This window comes from Lytechinus pictus, chromosome 8, assembly GCF_037042905.1.
Source record: "Lytechinus pictus isolate F3 Inbred chromosome 8, Lp3.0, whole genome shotgun sequence".
Classification (NCBI taxonomy): Eukaryota; Metazoa; Echinodermata; class Echinoidea; order Temnopleuroida; family Toxopneustidae; genus Lytechinus; species Lytechinus pictus.
In genome coordinates this window covers 33,818,505-33,837,173 of record NC_087252.1, presented here as the reverse complement: position 1 = coordinate 33,837,173, position 18,669 = coordinate 33,818,505, and the positions used below count along the sequence as shown (strand labels likewise).

Here is an 18,669-nt window from a genome sequence, read left to right as displayed (position 1 = left end):
AATATCATTAATTACAACATGTTGGATATCCCAAATCATTAGCACAATAAAAAATGGAAGATCAATATTAAGTTTGGACATACTTCTTATAAATCAATTTAAACGGTTTCGTTGGCTTGAGCAGTGTGGATATAGTGAGGGTAAGTGATCGCATTGTTTAACGCCGGGAAATACATCCAAAAGCTTGTTTAAAAATTGATAGATATCCAGCAGGTAAACAGCGCATATATTCGTCATTCCGAAGCATCGTTATTCCGAAGGTTCGGATATTGCGAAGGTTCGTTGTTCCGAAGGTTTGTATTTCTGAAGGTTCGTAATTCCGAAAGTTCGTGAGTCCGAAAACGAAATGAGGTTCGTAATTCCGAAGGTTCGTTAATCCGAAAACGAAATGATTAACGAACCTTATTTCGTTTTCGTATTAACGAACCTTCAGAACTTCGAACCTTATTTCGTTTTCGGATTAACGAACCTTCAGAACTTCGAACCTTATTTCGTTTTCGGATTATCGAACCTTCGGAATAACGAACCTTCGGAATAACGCCACAATGTTCGGATTAACGAACCCTTTTACGTTTTCGGATTAACGAACATCGAGGTATAGGCAATTTACGTGTTTCGGAATTACGAACCTTTGGAATTACGAAGTGTAACCGGTAAACAGCAAGTGTGACTACATTCATGAGGCCGCCATCATCATCAAGCCTAATTGATCACGATAGCAGTCTCCTGCATTTCTTTGATTGATCATTTTGTAGAATTTATAATACATCCTGTTGATATCTATTTTCAATTTTTATTTAACGACTTTTATTATTTTGTTATATGTTACCTTTGTATATTGTATATTTATACATTTTGATATTGATGATGTAAACGCAGAAATGAAATGAATCAGAATCAAATATAAATGCTAGGCCTGTTTTTTTTTTTTTCTTGTATGATAATTATGTCGGTCACAGACCATTTCGATATCAATACAAAGTTGGTGAGGGGCCATGCATACAATCAAACATTTTGTGTGACCAGAAAGTATTCTCTTCTTTCATACATGTCAGTCCAAGATTCTGAAAGTGTTTTAAAGGAAGTAATCGGGGGGGGGTACTTAGATTTGGTTTGGGCGGGGGTGTGCGGCTGAAGGCTCGAACCCTGAAACCCATACCCATATTTAAGGGTCATTTTGGCTGAAAAGGTACTTGTTATTAAGGAGTTTCATCCCAAAAGAGGTCATGTTTAGGGGTAGGTTTAAGAATTCATCCAACAAATAACTTCCAATTTCCATTCAAAAGTGCGTTTTGTTTTTCTCTTTCCCTGTACTTGGGAATGGTGAGAGGAAAAAGACACTGACAGTAACATTGCCTTTTAGAAAATCTTAGTTTAGCCTAAGTTGCGATCATCCGTGTGATTCTTTGTTCATTGCTTAAAGCGGAAGTATGTTCGTGAATACGCTGTTCTGGTTCCAGGTCGTTTTTCAGAGTGCAGGGTAGTCCGAGTTCTGGAATTATCTAGATTTTAGATCAAATATAGCATTCGGGGCAAGTCAGTAACATGGGGGGGGGGTTGTACTCATTGGCTCAGCTCGCACATCGTTCATTATTTGACCCTGCATACATGCGCTTAAATGCATTATTTGTATACTGACTTAACTTGCTCGATTGAATTGATAGAAGCGTGTTTGCAGAAACCTTTTTTCATTTTTTTTTGAGAGGGGGAGGGAGTTGTGAACATTTATCTTTAAATGGTTTAAGGGAATCCACATTTGATTGCAATTTGTAGTTATTGTCATAACATTGCTTCCTTTCTCAAATAAATAGAATAACAACATCAGATATTCCTATAACACCAGAGTAAATTGATTATGATATATATTATTAATTAGTAATAAGGATAGGGTCGGGCACGTAACCCAGCCCCCCCCCCCCCCCTCTTTAGGTAATTAAAACCACGGGGATTCTTTTTTTTTTCTTTTGTAGAAACCTTCCCCTGTCCACAAAACGTGTTTCTATTTCGAACATGTTAAGGTAAAATGTAAACCTTCTAAGCATAAATTGTTGTATAATTTCATGGTCTACACTATCAAACTACTGCGAGATATCTAAAAAATATGCTTAATTTAGATATTATGAATCCTATTATATAATATTATCATTATTATTATTACTTTCAGAATGATAGCTATATTTTAATTTTGAGTAAATGAACTTTTTCTTAAAAGTGTAATGAATATGCCAACATTTGACTTACCTTCTTTCCTCCAAAAATGTTTGCTTGTCTTTGCCTTTATACGATACTCATATGCTTTAAGAAGTATAACATGAGGTATAACATGAAGAAAATATGTGTTATTACATAAAACATGACAAGGTCATTTTACTAGAATTTTATATTCATGCCTTGTTCTGTGCATGTGATGACATACGGTTTTTTCATGTGATATTAAGGACTGTCGTTAGTTTTGGTGAATAATTTTATGTGAGTTTATTTAGTCTAAAATAAAAGCCAATAATGCTAATCATACACGATTATCTTGTAGTAATAGAAAGTTGATCCTTTATTATTTTTTTCAATGGCCGATTCACACTGGTGAAAGCTTTCAATTTCAAATCACATGTTTGTTTAGCATGTATCTTTCAAATTTCGGGATCGGATATCAAGAAAAGACAGACAAACTTAATATTCTTGAGATTTTCACCACTATCAAGGCTTTGAAATATAAAAAAGAAACCCCGCGAAAATTTATTTTCATTTTTTTTATAACCTTGCCACAGGGTTCTCTTTATTAAACAGACAAACAAAATATTAACATTTATACATCAACAGCACTTATCAATGAGAACTTACCAATATAACATTAAGAATAGCTTTAACATCACCTATGTTCAAATTATGTCTAGATATGTTTAAATCACAAAAGTAAATTGTCACAATTATACATTCAAATTAAACCATAAACATAATTGCATAAAGATAGGAAAAATATAATCAACTTTCACGATGTATAATCATGTACTACATTCTAATTGGAAGAATGCAAAACAACACACCGGCTGTTACCATTTTAGTAGTATTCTTGGTCTGTCAACTGGGGTAGGTAATCGCTTTTACCAGAAGGCTAGCTTTGGTAAAGATATGTATTATGACAGCATATATAATATCTAGGACTCTACCCTTAGGACTGTGAAACTACCGATTCACAGTAAATCTGTAGAAATTATACAATAGGGGGATTCAAACCTCGACGATTTTGTTCTTCGACGTCAATCCATGTTGTATCTTCAGTGAATGCATTGGATGCGATGCACTAGCGTACCTACGGGGGGGGGGGGCAGAGGGGCAGTCTGCCCCCCCCCCCCTGACGAGCCACCACCCATGCAAAGCCACCACCCATGCATGTATCCCTGCCCCCCTGACGAGCTTGAAAGACCTTTTTGCCCCCCCTGACGAAATTCCTGGAAAATCCTAGGTACGCCCCTGATGCGATGACAGGCATAACAAGAGAGATGAGAACTGCGACAACTTTTAGTTTTGATGCCATATCTCCGCCAGTCCTAGAATAATTAATTAATACATAAAGAATTAATTTCTTTTTATTCTTGAAGTCATGATCAACAATAATTTTTGCGAATGATGGTTCATTTGGTAGGCCTATGAAGGGTCGTGAGTTCGATTCAAAGCAGTGTCATATTGTAAAGAAACTCCTCATGTATGAATTGTAAAAATGGTAATTCGCATATTCTGGAAAGAATCAAACTTTAGTTCATTACACTTCATATTACCGATAAATATAGAATATTAAACATATATTTTTAATACAAAACATAATAAATGGATGACGTCATCGTTCCCTTTTCCATAATGAACATAACTTTTTTGTGAAAAATAACCAGAACTTTAAAATGTTATAACTTTAATTTGTTTTTATATCAGACTTTGATGCAAAGTTATACCTATGATTTGTTTTTTCTTTTTTATTGAAATTAGCTTTTGACTGGGGTGGATGTGCACCTTAAAGGCAGTAATTTATATTTTGCTAGGGTTAACACAGTCTTTGCAAATAAGTATGTAACTGGATTTTCTTGTAAATACACGCAGACAGAACCATATAGGACACTGACCAATTTTTGTTCGATTGTTTGATCAACGTCTGAGTCGGGGAACCTTTGTCGAAATGCTATCACACCACTTGAGAGCACTTGATGAATGATTTTCAATTGCTTTATCATACCTGTACACAGCAAAAACTGTGGTGTTAACCGGTGTACATAGAGGACCACACCAGTTATTTTACACCGGTGTTAAATTGGTGGTGTTAGTTTTACACCTATAGGTGTTATTACAACACTTATGGTTGTTACATTTACACTCATTGGTGTTATGTTCAATCTCTAGGGTATTATTTTAACACCTCAGGGTGTGGTCCTCTATTAACACCAATTGGTGTCAGTTTTAACACCACAGTTTTTACAGTGCATGTATCAAGATTTTATAAAAATACAACAGCCCGCATAAGATTTTACTAATTTATCTTTTTACCACAATAATTTCACGTAAACCTCTGTGGAAAAGACGAATCCATCTGGTCCTATATATTTCCGTTTCTATAGGTGGGACCAAGGTCGAGTCTGTTCAGCAGGAAATTGTTTATATTTCTCATGACATCCTGAATTCCCTTTTATTTGCATTTGATTCTATCGTTCTCATACTGATGATTTGTTTTACAAGTCGAATATCCTAAAAATTTCCAGATGCGTTTCTTTTTCGTAAAGGGCAATTCATATACAAATTGAACCTAAATGTAACCAAACATAATGATTAACATCTTTATCACAAAAAAAAACACAACTATTCACAATCAAGGGCGGAAATCTCTCCCCGTAGTGGCTGGAAAATTAGACAAGCAAAAAAAAAATTGTCACCCCAAAATAAGATCATCTCGTCCATAATACATGTTTTATTTCGATTTTTAATGATGTATATTTTTTCCATCATAAAAGACCAAAAAAAGTAGGGGGAATATTTGATATTGTGTACCCTACTATTTTGGGTAGGAGGTACGCGTCCCCCCCCCCCCCCCCCTGTACGCCGTGGGATTTTGCCAAACCCAACAGACCCTCCGTTTCCATCCTCCCCGTACCCGCACACATACAAAAACTAAATTACTCGTTTGAATTGTTTTGAAATCAAGTTGAAAAATAAATTCTCGAATCATATAGGGCGAATTTCAAATGAGCGATCGGTACACAACTAGTCTTTTCTCTCTCTCCCCCTCCCCCCCCCCCCTCTGTCTCTCTGTCTCTCTCTCTGTCTCCCTCTCTCTCTCTCTCTCTCTCTCTCTCATTCCTCTTTCACTCACACTTAACTGACCTAAGCACCGCCCTATTCTCTCGGTTTCCATTCTTTCTTTCATTATCCTGTCATTAACTCCATATTCCATTTATCACGTCATCTTTATCTCCACCCCCTCCTTCTCGTATGCTATACCTACAAATCTACCTTTACCCAATTCTTTGAGGGGTCCACATTTAACAAGCCTTGCTTTACAGTGGAACCCTCCACTTCCTCAACTTTTATTTCGTTAAAAAGATCAATAGAAGTAGCCTTGCAAATGTTTAATCGAGATTGTTCTTCATTATGTTTTACCCTTATAATTATTGTATGATTATCATTATTGTTTATTGCTTACCGAAAGCTGTTATCTATTTTCATTTGTCATGACTGTATGATCATATTGCTTACATGGTATATTCTATTGTACAGATTTGTACGGTTATTATTCCATATTTTGTGTAATATGTTGAGTCGAAATGGAATAAAGGAAACTTGAACTTGAAACTTTAGTGAAGGTCATTCTGAAGAAGAATTGAGAGATGTGTTTGACCCAGTGGCCGTGGCTTCGATCCCCGAACGATTCTTAGCAAATACAGTAAAAATGGGACCTTTTGCCATTAGGCCAGGCCCGGAGCTCGGCTTAATTAAACAGGGGCCGCAGAACGGTTTGAAAGTAGGGGGAGGGGGCTAACCATGCAAAAAACACAATCAGATTGTCTTTTTTACATATTTTATACAAGGTTAATCTCCCACCCCCCTCCCCCCCCCCCCCCCCCCCGATATCCAGGATAACCATCTGTGCATCTGGGTGAATGCACAGATACAGCTTTCTAATAGCTAGGATTTCAAAATATTTATTCAACTTCAATATGATCTTAACTCCTCAGCAATCGTCGTAGATGGAGCTATGTCACAAACACCGAGTTACCTGTTGGATTTAAGTCATTACGTGATATTCAGAAAATGCAATTTTCCCCCTTTCGTTTTCTCTTTCTCCTTTTTTATTCTCGACTGAAAAACGTTTGGGGGCATTGTCAAAACCCTTCCATCTTTACGCCAGTGCTATGCAGGTGGGGTACGGAACCTTTCGAAATTTAGCAATTTTAAACAATACAGATGGTGGCTAATTTAATTCAAATCACGGGTTTAAGATTTACACAACACATCACTTCAATACAGTGGCATAATACGACAAATATTTTGAGGGGGCACAACATGGCAAATATGAAAAAAAATATATAAAAAGATGCGAGCGATCGAAGCGAGAAAAAAATTGGCCTTGTGAAAATTAATTGCTAATTATGTGATAGATTTTTGTTATATTCAGCAGATAACATATCGCATTTGACCATTTTCTTTCGTTGGCTCCTTCATCATGTTCATTTGTTGGTTTTGGAACTAGGCCTCATTAATTTAGCCCGCGCCATTTATAAAATCAAAATTCTACGACTTACCCAGGCCTGGTCTGGACAAGCGAGGTACTGAAAGTGGTATTAGTTCCTTGTTTAAACATGGCCCTGCATGGAAGCGGGGGTGCTGAAGTACCCCCAATTTGTTTTCAAGGGTGCTGCGTATGTTATTTATCATAGGCAGCACGCCCCCGCCCCTAATAGAACAAATAGAACAAAATAATAATAGAACAAAACCCCCGGCACCCCTATTCAATAATCGTTCCAAGTACCCTGTGCATAAGTACTAAGTATCAAACCAAATCACAACTTCAAAACCCTCTCCTTCTTTCTTCCTTTGTTGGCTTAAAGGAGAATGAAACTCTTGGAGCAAGTTAGCTTTTGTGAAAGCAGAAAAATCAAAGAATAAGATCAACAAAACTTTGAGAAAAATAGGACTAGCAATAAAAGAGTTATGAGCATTTGAATGTCGAGATCACTAATGCTATGGAGATCCTCCCATTGGCAATGCGACCAAGATCTGTGATGTCACACACGTACAACTCTCCCATTTGGACACTGAAAATATACCCCAAAACATCTCTTTTTGCTCATTCTAATCATATGACAAACGATTCATCAATGATATAATGTTGTGAAACCTCTGTACTTGTCATCTCATAAAGAGAACACCTCACCTTGTGATAGACTCTATAAAAGTGAGAATATAAGTGAAATAAGTACTAAAGTAATGAGGGAGTTGTACGTGTGTGATATCACAGATCTTGGTCGCATTGCCGTTGGGAGGATCTACATGGCACTAGTGATCTCAATATTCGAATGCTCATAACTTTCTTATTATTCATTCAATCTTCCTCAAACTTTCAACAATATGTTTCTTTGATTTTTCTCTTTGATATGGATTCAGCTGGTTTCAAGGGTTTCATTCTCCTTTAATATTGGTTTTATTATCAGGAAATATACGGAATTTATGTATTTACGCTCATCTACAATGCAAAACAAGGCTGTTATGTATTGTTATTTTAATAAAGAACATTATTGAGCTGAATTGTTGGAAAGGCATGAAAAGATGTACTTTGGAAGCAGTGTCTATATATAATCATTCTCGTTGCGTATTGTTCACTTGCCGATGTATATATTTTCCTAAATTTTCATCATATTTTTGACATTTCAATTTCTAGTTTTTTTATGCTTTCAAAGAAATATTAATTTTAAAGGTCTACGATAATACAATCGTGATTTTCTCACTTGTTAAAGGTACCAAGTACCCTTTTCTATATAGATTTTTCGCCCCTTAGCTACAAGTAGTTTCATATGTATACTTCATTTCATGCATTTTGTTTTATTTCAAAATTCCATTTCTTTATTTCAAATAAGAGGGGGGGGGGGGGTCAAAACGTATCATTGAAAATTTGAAATGGCCCAAGGAGTTTTGCTATGTAAAACACATGGGACGTTACAAATGGGTGTTATTGTTAGTTATCATACGATTGCACAAACTTGTTGTGTTTTTTTTCCAATAAAAATGTTATAAACTTTAGTTCTAATCGTTGGATTTGCATGATATTAGTTTTTGTGCATGGCGCCCCCACGGGTGGAGTAGTGTATAACATTCTTTCCTGAATTTCCCACTATCTGATCTTTCATTAAATCCATTATTTCTACAATTCTACTTTGAATATCTCTTTAAGCCATCTTTAATTCATTACAAAGAGGTCGGAGCATTAAAACAATCCATCAAATATATTTTTAACCCCCATTTTTTTTAAAATTAAAAACATAGGAACTTTATTTATTAAAAAAATCATTATTAACAATCATGACTTTGAATGACCATCCTTATGCTTGAAGCTAACATGCGACAAAACAAATATTTGTGTAGATCGGCTCATAAGCTTTCCCAAAATATGATTTTAAAGACTTAACCTTGGTTAAGATTTCGTTTTGATTCCCCCAAAATGATTTAAGTTCATTAACCCTAAATGCCCTTAGACATTGGTCATGTGACCTGAAACTCACAAAGATGTTCTGTGATGCTTAATTACTCGTATGTTTAAGTTTCATCAACCAGATCCACAAACTTTCAAAGTTATGATGGAAATCAACAAATACCGCAAACATGGTCCCAACCCAAAAATTGTTAAAAAGCACATCTAAAAGGCCAGATAAAAACAAAAAGAACAGCTTCTCACATATCAGACCCTTCAAGAAGAAAACAACAACATTTACTTCCCCACAACCTTTTCACCCGTAACAGAAAATGTACCTCAAATAATAATAATAAAACAAAAAACATTTCCCCATCCTACAACCATGACAATAATCGACAACAACAGCCAACATCTTCCCGACCCACCCACTACTTCCTACCGCAGAGCGCGCACCCTACACAACCTCCTCGTAAGGGTTGGGCACCCGTTCCCAACATCAAACCCCACCCCCACCAATACTCCCTATGGCCCCCTGCATTTCAAATGTAAATCACACAAATGCATCCTGCACAACCACATCACGAACACCAGCAAATTCACCAGCACTGTAACCAAACAAAATTACTAAATTACTTCGCACATCACATGCAAATCCATCTGGATAACATACCTGATCACATGCACCAAATGCAAAAGCAATATGTAGGAAAAAAACTGAAACTGCCCTCTATTATTTAATAATTAATAGAAGATCCGAAATACGAAAGTTTTCATCTCGAGATGGCTTGCATCGCTCGGGCGTCACCTCCTCCAGCGCCCGATTTAAATGAGTTGTGTACTGTCTCATCCCGTAGTAGTTAAGTCTTGATAAGTTTGATTTTATGTTACGATTGTGGGTGTGTTTACAATTCTTTGCATGTTTAACTTTTTCTCCCCCCCCCCCTCTCTCTCTCCCACTCTCTCTTCTTCTCTATCTTTGTCACCCTTAGTTTTCTTCTCATTTCCCATGTCATTTCCAATCATTTCCAATTACTAGAACTCCTCAAAAAAGTTTGGAAATCTGATTTTGATCGAAAATCCCTCCTCGGTTTTAGTGCATATTAATGTCCGATTGATACCAATAATTAAATCATTTAATTTTTGTTTAATGATACCCTACATGGTATGATTATGGTTCACATGGAGGTGCAGTGCCTTGAAATGTGGGGCAAGGTCGAAATTCGAAAGTTGCAAAATGACACGATATTGAATGTCTCCGTTCTTTTTTCCTGTGGTGATGAGCGAGTTTCTCAGCGGGTTCTTTTGTTTTCATGCACCTTAACATGAACATCGAATCAACAAACATCTGCACAAGCAAACACATAACAAACAAACATGCATGGGTAATTCAAACCACGACTCAAACCATGTTATCTCACATCAATACATAAACCACAACAAAACATTAAAAATGAAGAAGCAGGGACTTGACTTGAATGGATTTTCATCTCTATTGACACAGACAAAAGAATAATGTCCTTTATTGACCCTTCATGACTATTTCTGCTCGTATTGCAGCTTTTCAATTCAGACCTCCCCCAAAACTTTTGAATCCTGCTCTTTTTGCGATGGCATGATCATAACAAGCATGGTATCATTTTAAAGAAAATTAAATGATCGTTTGAATGATATCAAATATGCATTGTGTAAAATTGGGAGTTTGGAGATATTAATGGCCAAATACAGATTTCCAAACTTTTTTGGAGGGGTTTATATATAACATCATTTACCATATAGCAATACCAAGTATTTTAAATTACTGTTATACCTTTTGAATATACAATGTATAATTATTGTATAATTATTAGCTCTAAACATCATTTCTAACATCGCCATTTCGTGCTTGTGTGTGTGCATGTGTGTGTGCATGGATAGGTATGTGAATAGGTAATATAAAAGTGTGCGTACTTACATGTAAATTTTGATATAAATTGTACGTAAGAAATATTAATATTCTTACTAATACACCTATTTTTAATTTGTATGATATACATACATTTTCACAAGACGTCTCTATATACACATTCATACGGGCGCCTGCCAAACGTAACTGACTACAATATCAGTAATGTAGTACCATATCTTATAATGTATACTCTTAAAAATGTTGGGCAACATACTGTCCACACAACAATTGGTTAAAACTTTATCCAATTATGGGTAGTTTTAAACCAATAATGAGTGCTTTGGGTGAAATCTACACAGTATTGGTTGAAAACTATACCCAGAGTTAGAATTTTTTTTTATTTTCTTAATCGTAACATTTTATTTCGCGTGACCCCGAAAATAATAAACTTTATACATTTCTGAGTATTGTCATTGTTCTTTTTTTTGTTAAGTAATATCTTATTGGGTCCTATATGAGCTATTAAACTACGTATATTCAAATTACACTAATAATATCTTCATTCACTGCAATATAATCGTAATTATAACGTATCCATGATAAAAACAACAAATATCCTCTTTAGTTAATATACATAAAGCATTAATTTCTAAGAAAAACTTGGCATAGAACAGGCACTTCATTACCATTTCCACAAAAAAATATCTTCGTGTAAATCGCGATGTAAAAAATGAGAAATCCGCTGGAAGGATATCAGTATAAAAAAAGTGCAGACATATCCATTCCAAAGACAAACCTAGCATAATCTGGTTAAATATCATTTACACAATATATATATATATATATATATATATATATAGTATAGTAATAGGGTGGAGCGAGTTGCTTAGATTTTAGTTGTACAGACTGTTTCCGCCTGAGGGTTCATCAGCAACTGATAAAAACGTCGTAATATTGCGAAATAAGAATATACATATATATATATATATTCGTATAAGTTGGATTCGCGATATAGAAAATTTAGAAACCTGATAGAAGTATATCAGTCTCAAAACAGTGCACACATATCTATCAAGAATGCATAAAGCATTCCCATTTATTTGAATGAAAGACAAAAGAGCATCGTCGATTAAATGCCTTGCTCACAGGCATAGGTGCTGAGACCGGGGATCGAACCCGGGACTTTCCTGTTTATAGTTAGGCCCCTTAGACCACTCGGCCACAGCACCTCCATCGGAACCTCACTCTCAATATACTAAGATATATCTCCTTATACAATTTGATTGACATTATACATCAATAAGTAACACCTACAATGGAGAAATAACATGTCATGCTGTTGACTTTTTGTACATTGGAACAACAAAGTAAAAACGTCGTAATATTGCGAAAAAAGAATTATGTACATTTTTGGATATAGCAATACTTGATTTAACCTCATAGTCAGTGGAGATACCCAATAATTGAAACCCAGTTTTGTTCTGAAGTTAACGATCCCCACCATGAAACACACTCCTTCATGCAGAGTGCTGAATATAAATGATATTACAATGTTTGGGGAGCCCATATAGGAACAAACTTTATCATGTTTATTGAATGCAATATTGTATCACCTGACTTCAAAGCTACATTGCAGAACTTTTAATATGTTGACTTTCTGGAGGGTTTCACTGACCTCTGAGCACAACTATACATATTACATAGTATGAGCACAACTATACATATTACATAGTGAAAATTTCATTTCATTTACACCTATATCTACACATTTGCTGATTTTTTTTATTTCGGCTTCTTGCAACATAAAGCAAATACAACACACTTCTCTGGGTATACAATATAATGAATACGTCCAAGGTTGAATGGTGGACCTAATATTTGCTCTAAAACCTTTAAAATTAATGACAAAAAATATTCAGGATCTTGTATCATCGATGACTGGGCGAAATAGTTTAGACAATCTGAATATAATAATTTGGTTACCACATTGTCAATGTTCACCTATTACTCAAAGTACATACATACAATAAATTATTCAGTTGCGATGTATTGGGAAATACTTTATTTCGTATACGTCAGCATAATCATACATACACAATAATGTTCTGAATACAAAATTACTGGAAAATTATTTTACGTGCGTTCTTAAATAATGCAAACTAAATATATTTTCAACCGCATATCCGGGCATAGACCGGTGTGTTGGCTCAGTTTATTTGATTTGACTTTATTTTACATATTTCACATAATTATGAATAGAATACAAAAACAATATAACATTCCGAATAAATAACATCGTATATAAATCAGACATGGCCTCGTTCAGTTAGTAGAGCCAACTGATGTCATCATCAGTTCACTCTCAAAAAAATCAGTCACAATGACTAGACAAGTAGTCAGCAGGGTGCAACTGATATGCTAGTCACATTTCTGACATATATTCTAGTTAGAAATAACTCTGTTCTAGTAGAATACGACTAGAAAATAGTCAAATATGACTAGAATAGCAGTTGCACCCCGCTGACCCTATTAACTAGTCATTTTTGACTGATTTGTTTTTAGAGTGTTGGTAGAGCGCCTGGTAGAGAGTCCGTATCATACCCGGGAGTTCAGACCAAAAGACGTTAAAAGGTGGAAGTTGCTCCTACCCTCATTTACCCTGTTTGGTGTTCAATCTGTTCGATCTGGCGTTGTACAGCGACTGTTGGGCCCACGATCAATTGGGCAAATTTTGGGATTATTTCATTCCATGTCTCTTTCGAACAATAAAATATGAGTTTCATTTTTTATTGTCATTTTCAATGTAAATTTGGTCTCAAAAGATGCACAAGACATTTAAGTAAAAGGTCATCGAGCTCGGAATAGTTGCCGAAAATGTCGAGAGGGCGGGTGGATTCAACGCCGACGGTTTTAGCGTTAAATTAATGCAAAAAAAGCTGTTTACAATCTTGTGTCGTGGATAATCCAAATGTTTTAACTATATATGTTTATTTCTTCAGTGCCTAAATCTCTTCCATCTTCATTTTACCATCCAAACAGTCCTTTTTAATTCACTCGGTAAACCATACGCCTCTTCTATCAGCTCTTAACCACCGTGTGCATCTTGAAATATCATCTGTTTGGCATAGAAACCATTAAATATGTAGGAATCCAGTTGATTTGAGGCTGAATCTACAATTTGAAATTTTTTTGGAAATTATAGACTTTTAGATTTGCTACTATACAGTGCGTATCAAAAAAAAGTTTACACTTTGAAAAAGCCCTGGGAATTAAAAAATATACAACATGTGGGTTATTTTTTAACATATAATTATGGGTTTGGGTCTCATCTATCCAATGAAAGTAAAAGTTTTGACAGAATGTTACACTTGAGTGAGTACTGTCCATTTTTGTAAAGCTCGCAGAAATCTATTTGCGCAGAAATGCTTGTTTTCACGCTGTGTCAAGGGGAAAGGGCGAAATGAAACTTACCCTGCGAAGCATTTCTCATAAATTTCCTTAGCACTTTTAGCCAATTGAAATAAAACGGATACATTCAAGCATTTTGTAACAATTTTGCCGCCAAAATTTGAAATTTCAACACTTAGTAAGCACAACCTTTACCCTTTTTGTGCCAGCTGGATCTGAGGACATAACTGAATCTGAACAAAAGTTTATATCAGACATCTCCAGCATTTTTCACTAAGTTTTTATCATTTAAAGTTGGTTTACATTTCATTTTTCATTTAATACTTGTTTCTCCACACTTTTCCGAAGCTTGGCAATGATTTACAAAATGAAAATCAAGCCTAAGCCATTTCATGTAAATCAAAGGTCAGTGTAAAGCAAATATCGTCATGATGGACTCGGTGTGTGGGGGAGTTGGGTGGGGCGCAATGCACTCTTCGAAGTGTTTGGGCAAGGAAACAAGTTTAAAAAGGTAAAAGATATCTTCAAATCAATTTTACTAACTAATTTCCACGTGTTCTTCGAGATTAAGGTATACTTTTATTCCCATAACTATTTCAAAGTGTTGCGCAAATCATTTTTCACTAACTTTTTAAAAGTAAGTGGTGCTCACTCAAGCGGAAATATTTGTCGACAGTTATATCGTCATTTGCTTAAATGGATCTGTACCAATGCTAAAATGTGGAAAAATCGTCAGGATATTACAAATATATAATTTTACAGGATTTTTTCTAAGTGTAAACTTTTTTTTTATACGCACTGTATAACGATAATTCCAATAAATCGATACATTTAGTACAAATAATTCAGTTTTTTATTACTCGCATTTTGATTAGGATCACTTTTGTTTATCAGCACTCAGGCAGAAGCTCGTCAGCCAAACGAACGTACTTGATGTCAATAAGGGCTTTTCTCAACCATTCGCGTTCTTTTGATTTCTTGGTATCCTTCCTCCAATCACGAAGCATCTGTAGCGTACCCATGTATGATGCATTCCTGTTATTCTCTAAGTATGGTCCTATTTTTGATGGATGAAATTCCAGTTTTCTGCCAAGATTATCGACCTCCTGTCTCTTGTTGACCTGCTCAGCAATTTCCCTCAGAATGTCATCGAAATCCTTCTCAGACTCTTCTCTTGGTGTTTTAGAGAAAACAAAAGAAATAAACTTTGAAAATTATGAAGATGACAATTGATGGCGATGATGTTCAACGATGATGATAATGACTGCACTGATCATCATCATCTGATTATTTGCATTATCATTTCATACTTACAGTTCTTGGTCACCTAAATGGATACATTACTCTGCCAAGGTCCACACAATTATCGAAAGATGATATAAAACATGAAAAAACTTCTTACACATTTTGAGAAAAAAAATAAAGACCTTTTAAAGCTTTGATGAACATCCAATATTGAATAAATATATTCAAGTATCATCCAACATTTCAATTTTATCTAATAGATAAATAAAAACTCAAACATTCAAATAATTGAAAGCTAGTGCCCTCTTGTGGTAATGTTTCTAATTTCCTCCAAAAAAGGTCTTTGAGCAATCATCTTATGAAATGTAATGCTTGTAATATGACAATTATAGAGAGATTATTTTGAAAAATTCAGCTCATTTCATTCTTCGGAAAATGTTTTTTTATATAAAAAAATAAAATAAAAACCAGATCAAAAAAGATTTCCATCATTTATCCTCCCAAGGAAATTTTCATATCATATCCTCTACATCATAGTAAAGTAAACTATTTGGATGATTATTTTTCTCATTCGATACTGAGATTACTTATGTATTAGGTTTAGTTATTTGACATGTATAGATATTGCATTCTAAGTCGAAATTGAAGTTGGTATCGGGAATATGCCTATTTTTAGCGTACTTATTTTTTTACCATGGCCCATAGTATGTTAATGCCATTCTGTTACGTGCTTGAAATAAATGAATTATTGAAATATTCCATTTGGTTAAGTTTATTTGTCAATAATATATACTGTCAGATTTTCACCTTTTTTCAGAGGTAGAACCAGAATGTATGACTTCTGCAGGATGACTGTCAGCCGATGGGGATGATGTCGCTATCGTTGATGGTGAACAAGCTCCTCCCTCTGATATCACCGTAGCTGTTTACAATTAAGAGACGAATCACATTATATGGATATTACAAAATTTGAATTCACTGTAATTAATTGAATCGGACACTATGAACTAATTTAACATTTTTTTTATTCGCATAGTGGTATTCATATATTTGGTTGAATAATCATATTGCATCTTTGGTTCATTTAAGCATTATCTACATTAATCCTATTCATTGATAGGCACCTAGTATTGAGTCTGTAATTCATCGATGGTAAGATGCATTCAGATGACAAGCCCCCTCGGTTTTTATCAATCATAATTAAGCTGGTATTTCATCTGAAACAAAGAATTGAAGGTCCGATTTTCTATTTCTTTGTTAAAAAAATACAAAAACAATAACATCAATAAACCCACGAGAATATCAATGAAGATGTTGAACAAAATTTGGAACCTCTTAACTGCTTTAATGATTCTAAAATTTTAGGGCTGAATTTAGAATTTAGTTTGTCATGTAAAACAATTAGCTTTTGAATAATTTGAATTGGACATAGTCACTCTATGAAGGAATATGGATATATCACCAATATTTTCCTGAAATATATCTATACGAGATTTATGCCTCGTTGAACAAAGCATCTGTCTTTCCCTAGCTAGATCATGATATCGTGTACCATCGTGACCATCGCACTCATTCCTACTCGCTAGTTTATACCTTTTAACGACATTGCAACGATGAGCTCCTTCGTTGTATTCTGTTGTAGGGTGATGTGTAGGTTGAATTTATTCTCAGTAATGTTTTGTGTATCCACCTCAAACATGATTTGGTGCTCAGTTAGGTGACGGATTTCTCCTTCCTTGAGAATCTACAAGAAAATTAAATAATGTTGGAAGGGAAATTAGTATTAAAAATTAAATCAATAAGTTATTCGTAATTAGCTATATATACGAGTGACTTTTTAATTCTATAAATAGTTAATAAATTGTTTGGGTTTTTGGAAGAAAACTTTATCTGACCTTGCCTGGTACACACATATGCAACAGCTTAGTGTGATCAGGTGATATGACTTGTAGTTTATGATAAGTTACATTAGGGATAAGTTTGGTCATAGAATCACGGAAATGATATTACCCGAGGCTCGCCTTTCAAGGTGCTTTCTTTGCAATAAATTTTCAATTTCCCGGAACGCCACCTGACTAAGAACTGCTCCCCAGGAATCGGGACCTTATATCCTTCTGGAATCTTTGAAAAGTAAATGACAAAAGGCGTAAATACATAAACAGGAGCGGTGGGGCGAATTGAAAGTGGAGGGGGGGGACACAGGGAACCCTTTCTTTCCAAAAAATAACGAAAATGTGACTTACCGGTAGGTAATGACTCATGAAACTTAAGGCACCTCAGTTTAATACTATAATAATTGCGTTATTCAGAAAAGAAACAGACCATATTGAATCCCAATATCATTAGGTGACCAAAGTAAGTCAATAATTAATTCAAGTAGTTGGGAAGTTACAGTCGCTATTATATAGCACAGGAATTCTTATTAATGACAACGATATTACGAATTATATCTGAAATATGAAAATAAGGAGTAGCCTATTATAATGTGCTATAATTAGAATCTTGTATTATCTTTTCGAATATTTTCTATTTCTGATATTCAGGGTATACCTCAGGGACTAACAACTTTCTCATCAATACAGATTTAGGGAGCTTGTCAAAAGTCCATGCACCGTTCTATTCCGTCTTTACTGCATCCGGGTTTTCGCTTCGGCTTTCCTGCCCAACGTTCCCTTCTCTTCAAAGGAACGGCCGCCATCAAAGGCCCATTGATGCCACCGTTCTTTTGTTCGTCTTTCCTGCAAGTCTTAATTTCTGTCGAAAAACCGGAGAATCTATTCTAAATAGCTCCCTCTACGACCAAAACAAAGGCGTGCCTTCATATTTATTGTCGGATCGGAGAGTTCGGGTCACTGTTCTGAACTATGGTTCGCATCTATAATGGAAGTTCGGGTGCATTCATAAAGCCACAGTAGCTTAATAAAAAATCACGCACGTGTCATAAATCGTTACTGATCTTTCGAATTTGCTGCAATAACCATGAAAACCTCCTTTTTCGCATTGGAAGAGGGTCAATTCATGATGTTTTAGGTGGGAAAATAAGATTCCACACATTTTCGTTTCGTAGGCCCAAGCCATTCGTACAATTCACGTCAACTTGGAATATTTATTATTACTCGCATCTGAAACAAGTGTCGGGAGCCCCCCCCAAAAAAAAAAATAATAATAATAATAAATAAATAAATAAAGCGAAGGAAATGGAAAGATGAAATGAATATGACCGGAACAGCTTGGCACTATAAGGCATAGATAGATCAAAGATTTATTAGAAACTGTTAAAAATAGTTTGTTCAATTTTTGGACGGGCAACCATTTCCCCAGGATAACATAATTATTGTCTCTTAATTTTCTTTATCTCCTTGTTTTAAAGAAGCGGGACCAAAAGAGAAGATGAAACGAGGAAGAAGAAAACTAAGGATAGGGAGAGAAAAGGAAGGGGAAACAGAGAGAAAATAAGAAAAAAACA

General features: G+C 35.1%; 1 protein-coding gene across 1 annotated transcript; it reads right to left on the bottom strand.

Moving 5' to 3' along the window:
* Nucleotides 1-10,141: 10,141 nt before the first annotated feature.
* Nucleotides 10,142-17,321, bottom strand: LOC135154925 (uncharacterized). Its single transcript, XM_064103168.1, has 4 exons — nt 17,214-17,321; nt 16,797-16,947; nt 16,011-16,125; nt 10,142-15,131 (listed from the first exon to the last, which is right to left on the bottom strand). The coding sequence occupies exons 2-4, from the start codon at nt 16,900-16,902 to the stop codon at nt 14,849-14,851; spliced, it is 504 nt and encodes a 167-aa protein (XP_063959238.1). The 5' UTR covers nt 16,903-16,947; nt 17,214-17,321; the 3' UTR covers nt 10,142-14,848.
* Between the last annotated feature and the right edge of the window lie 1,348 nt (nt 17,322-18,669).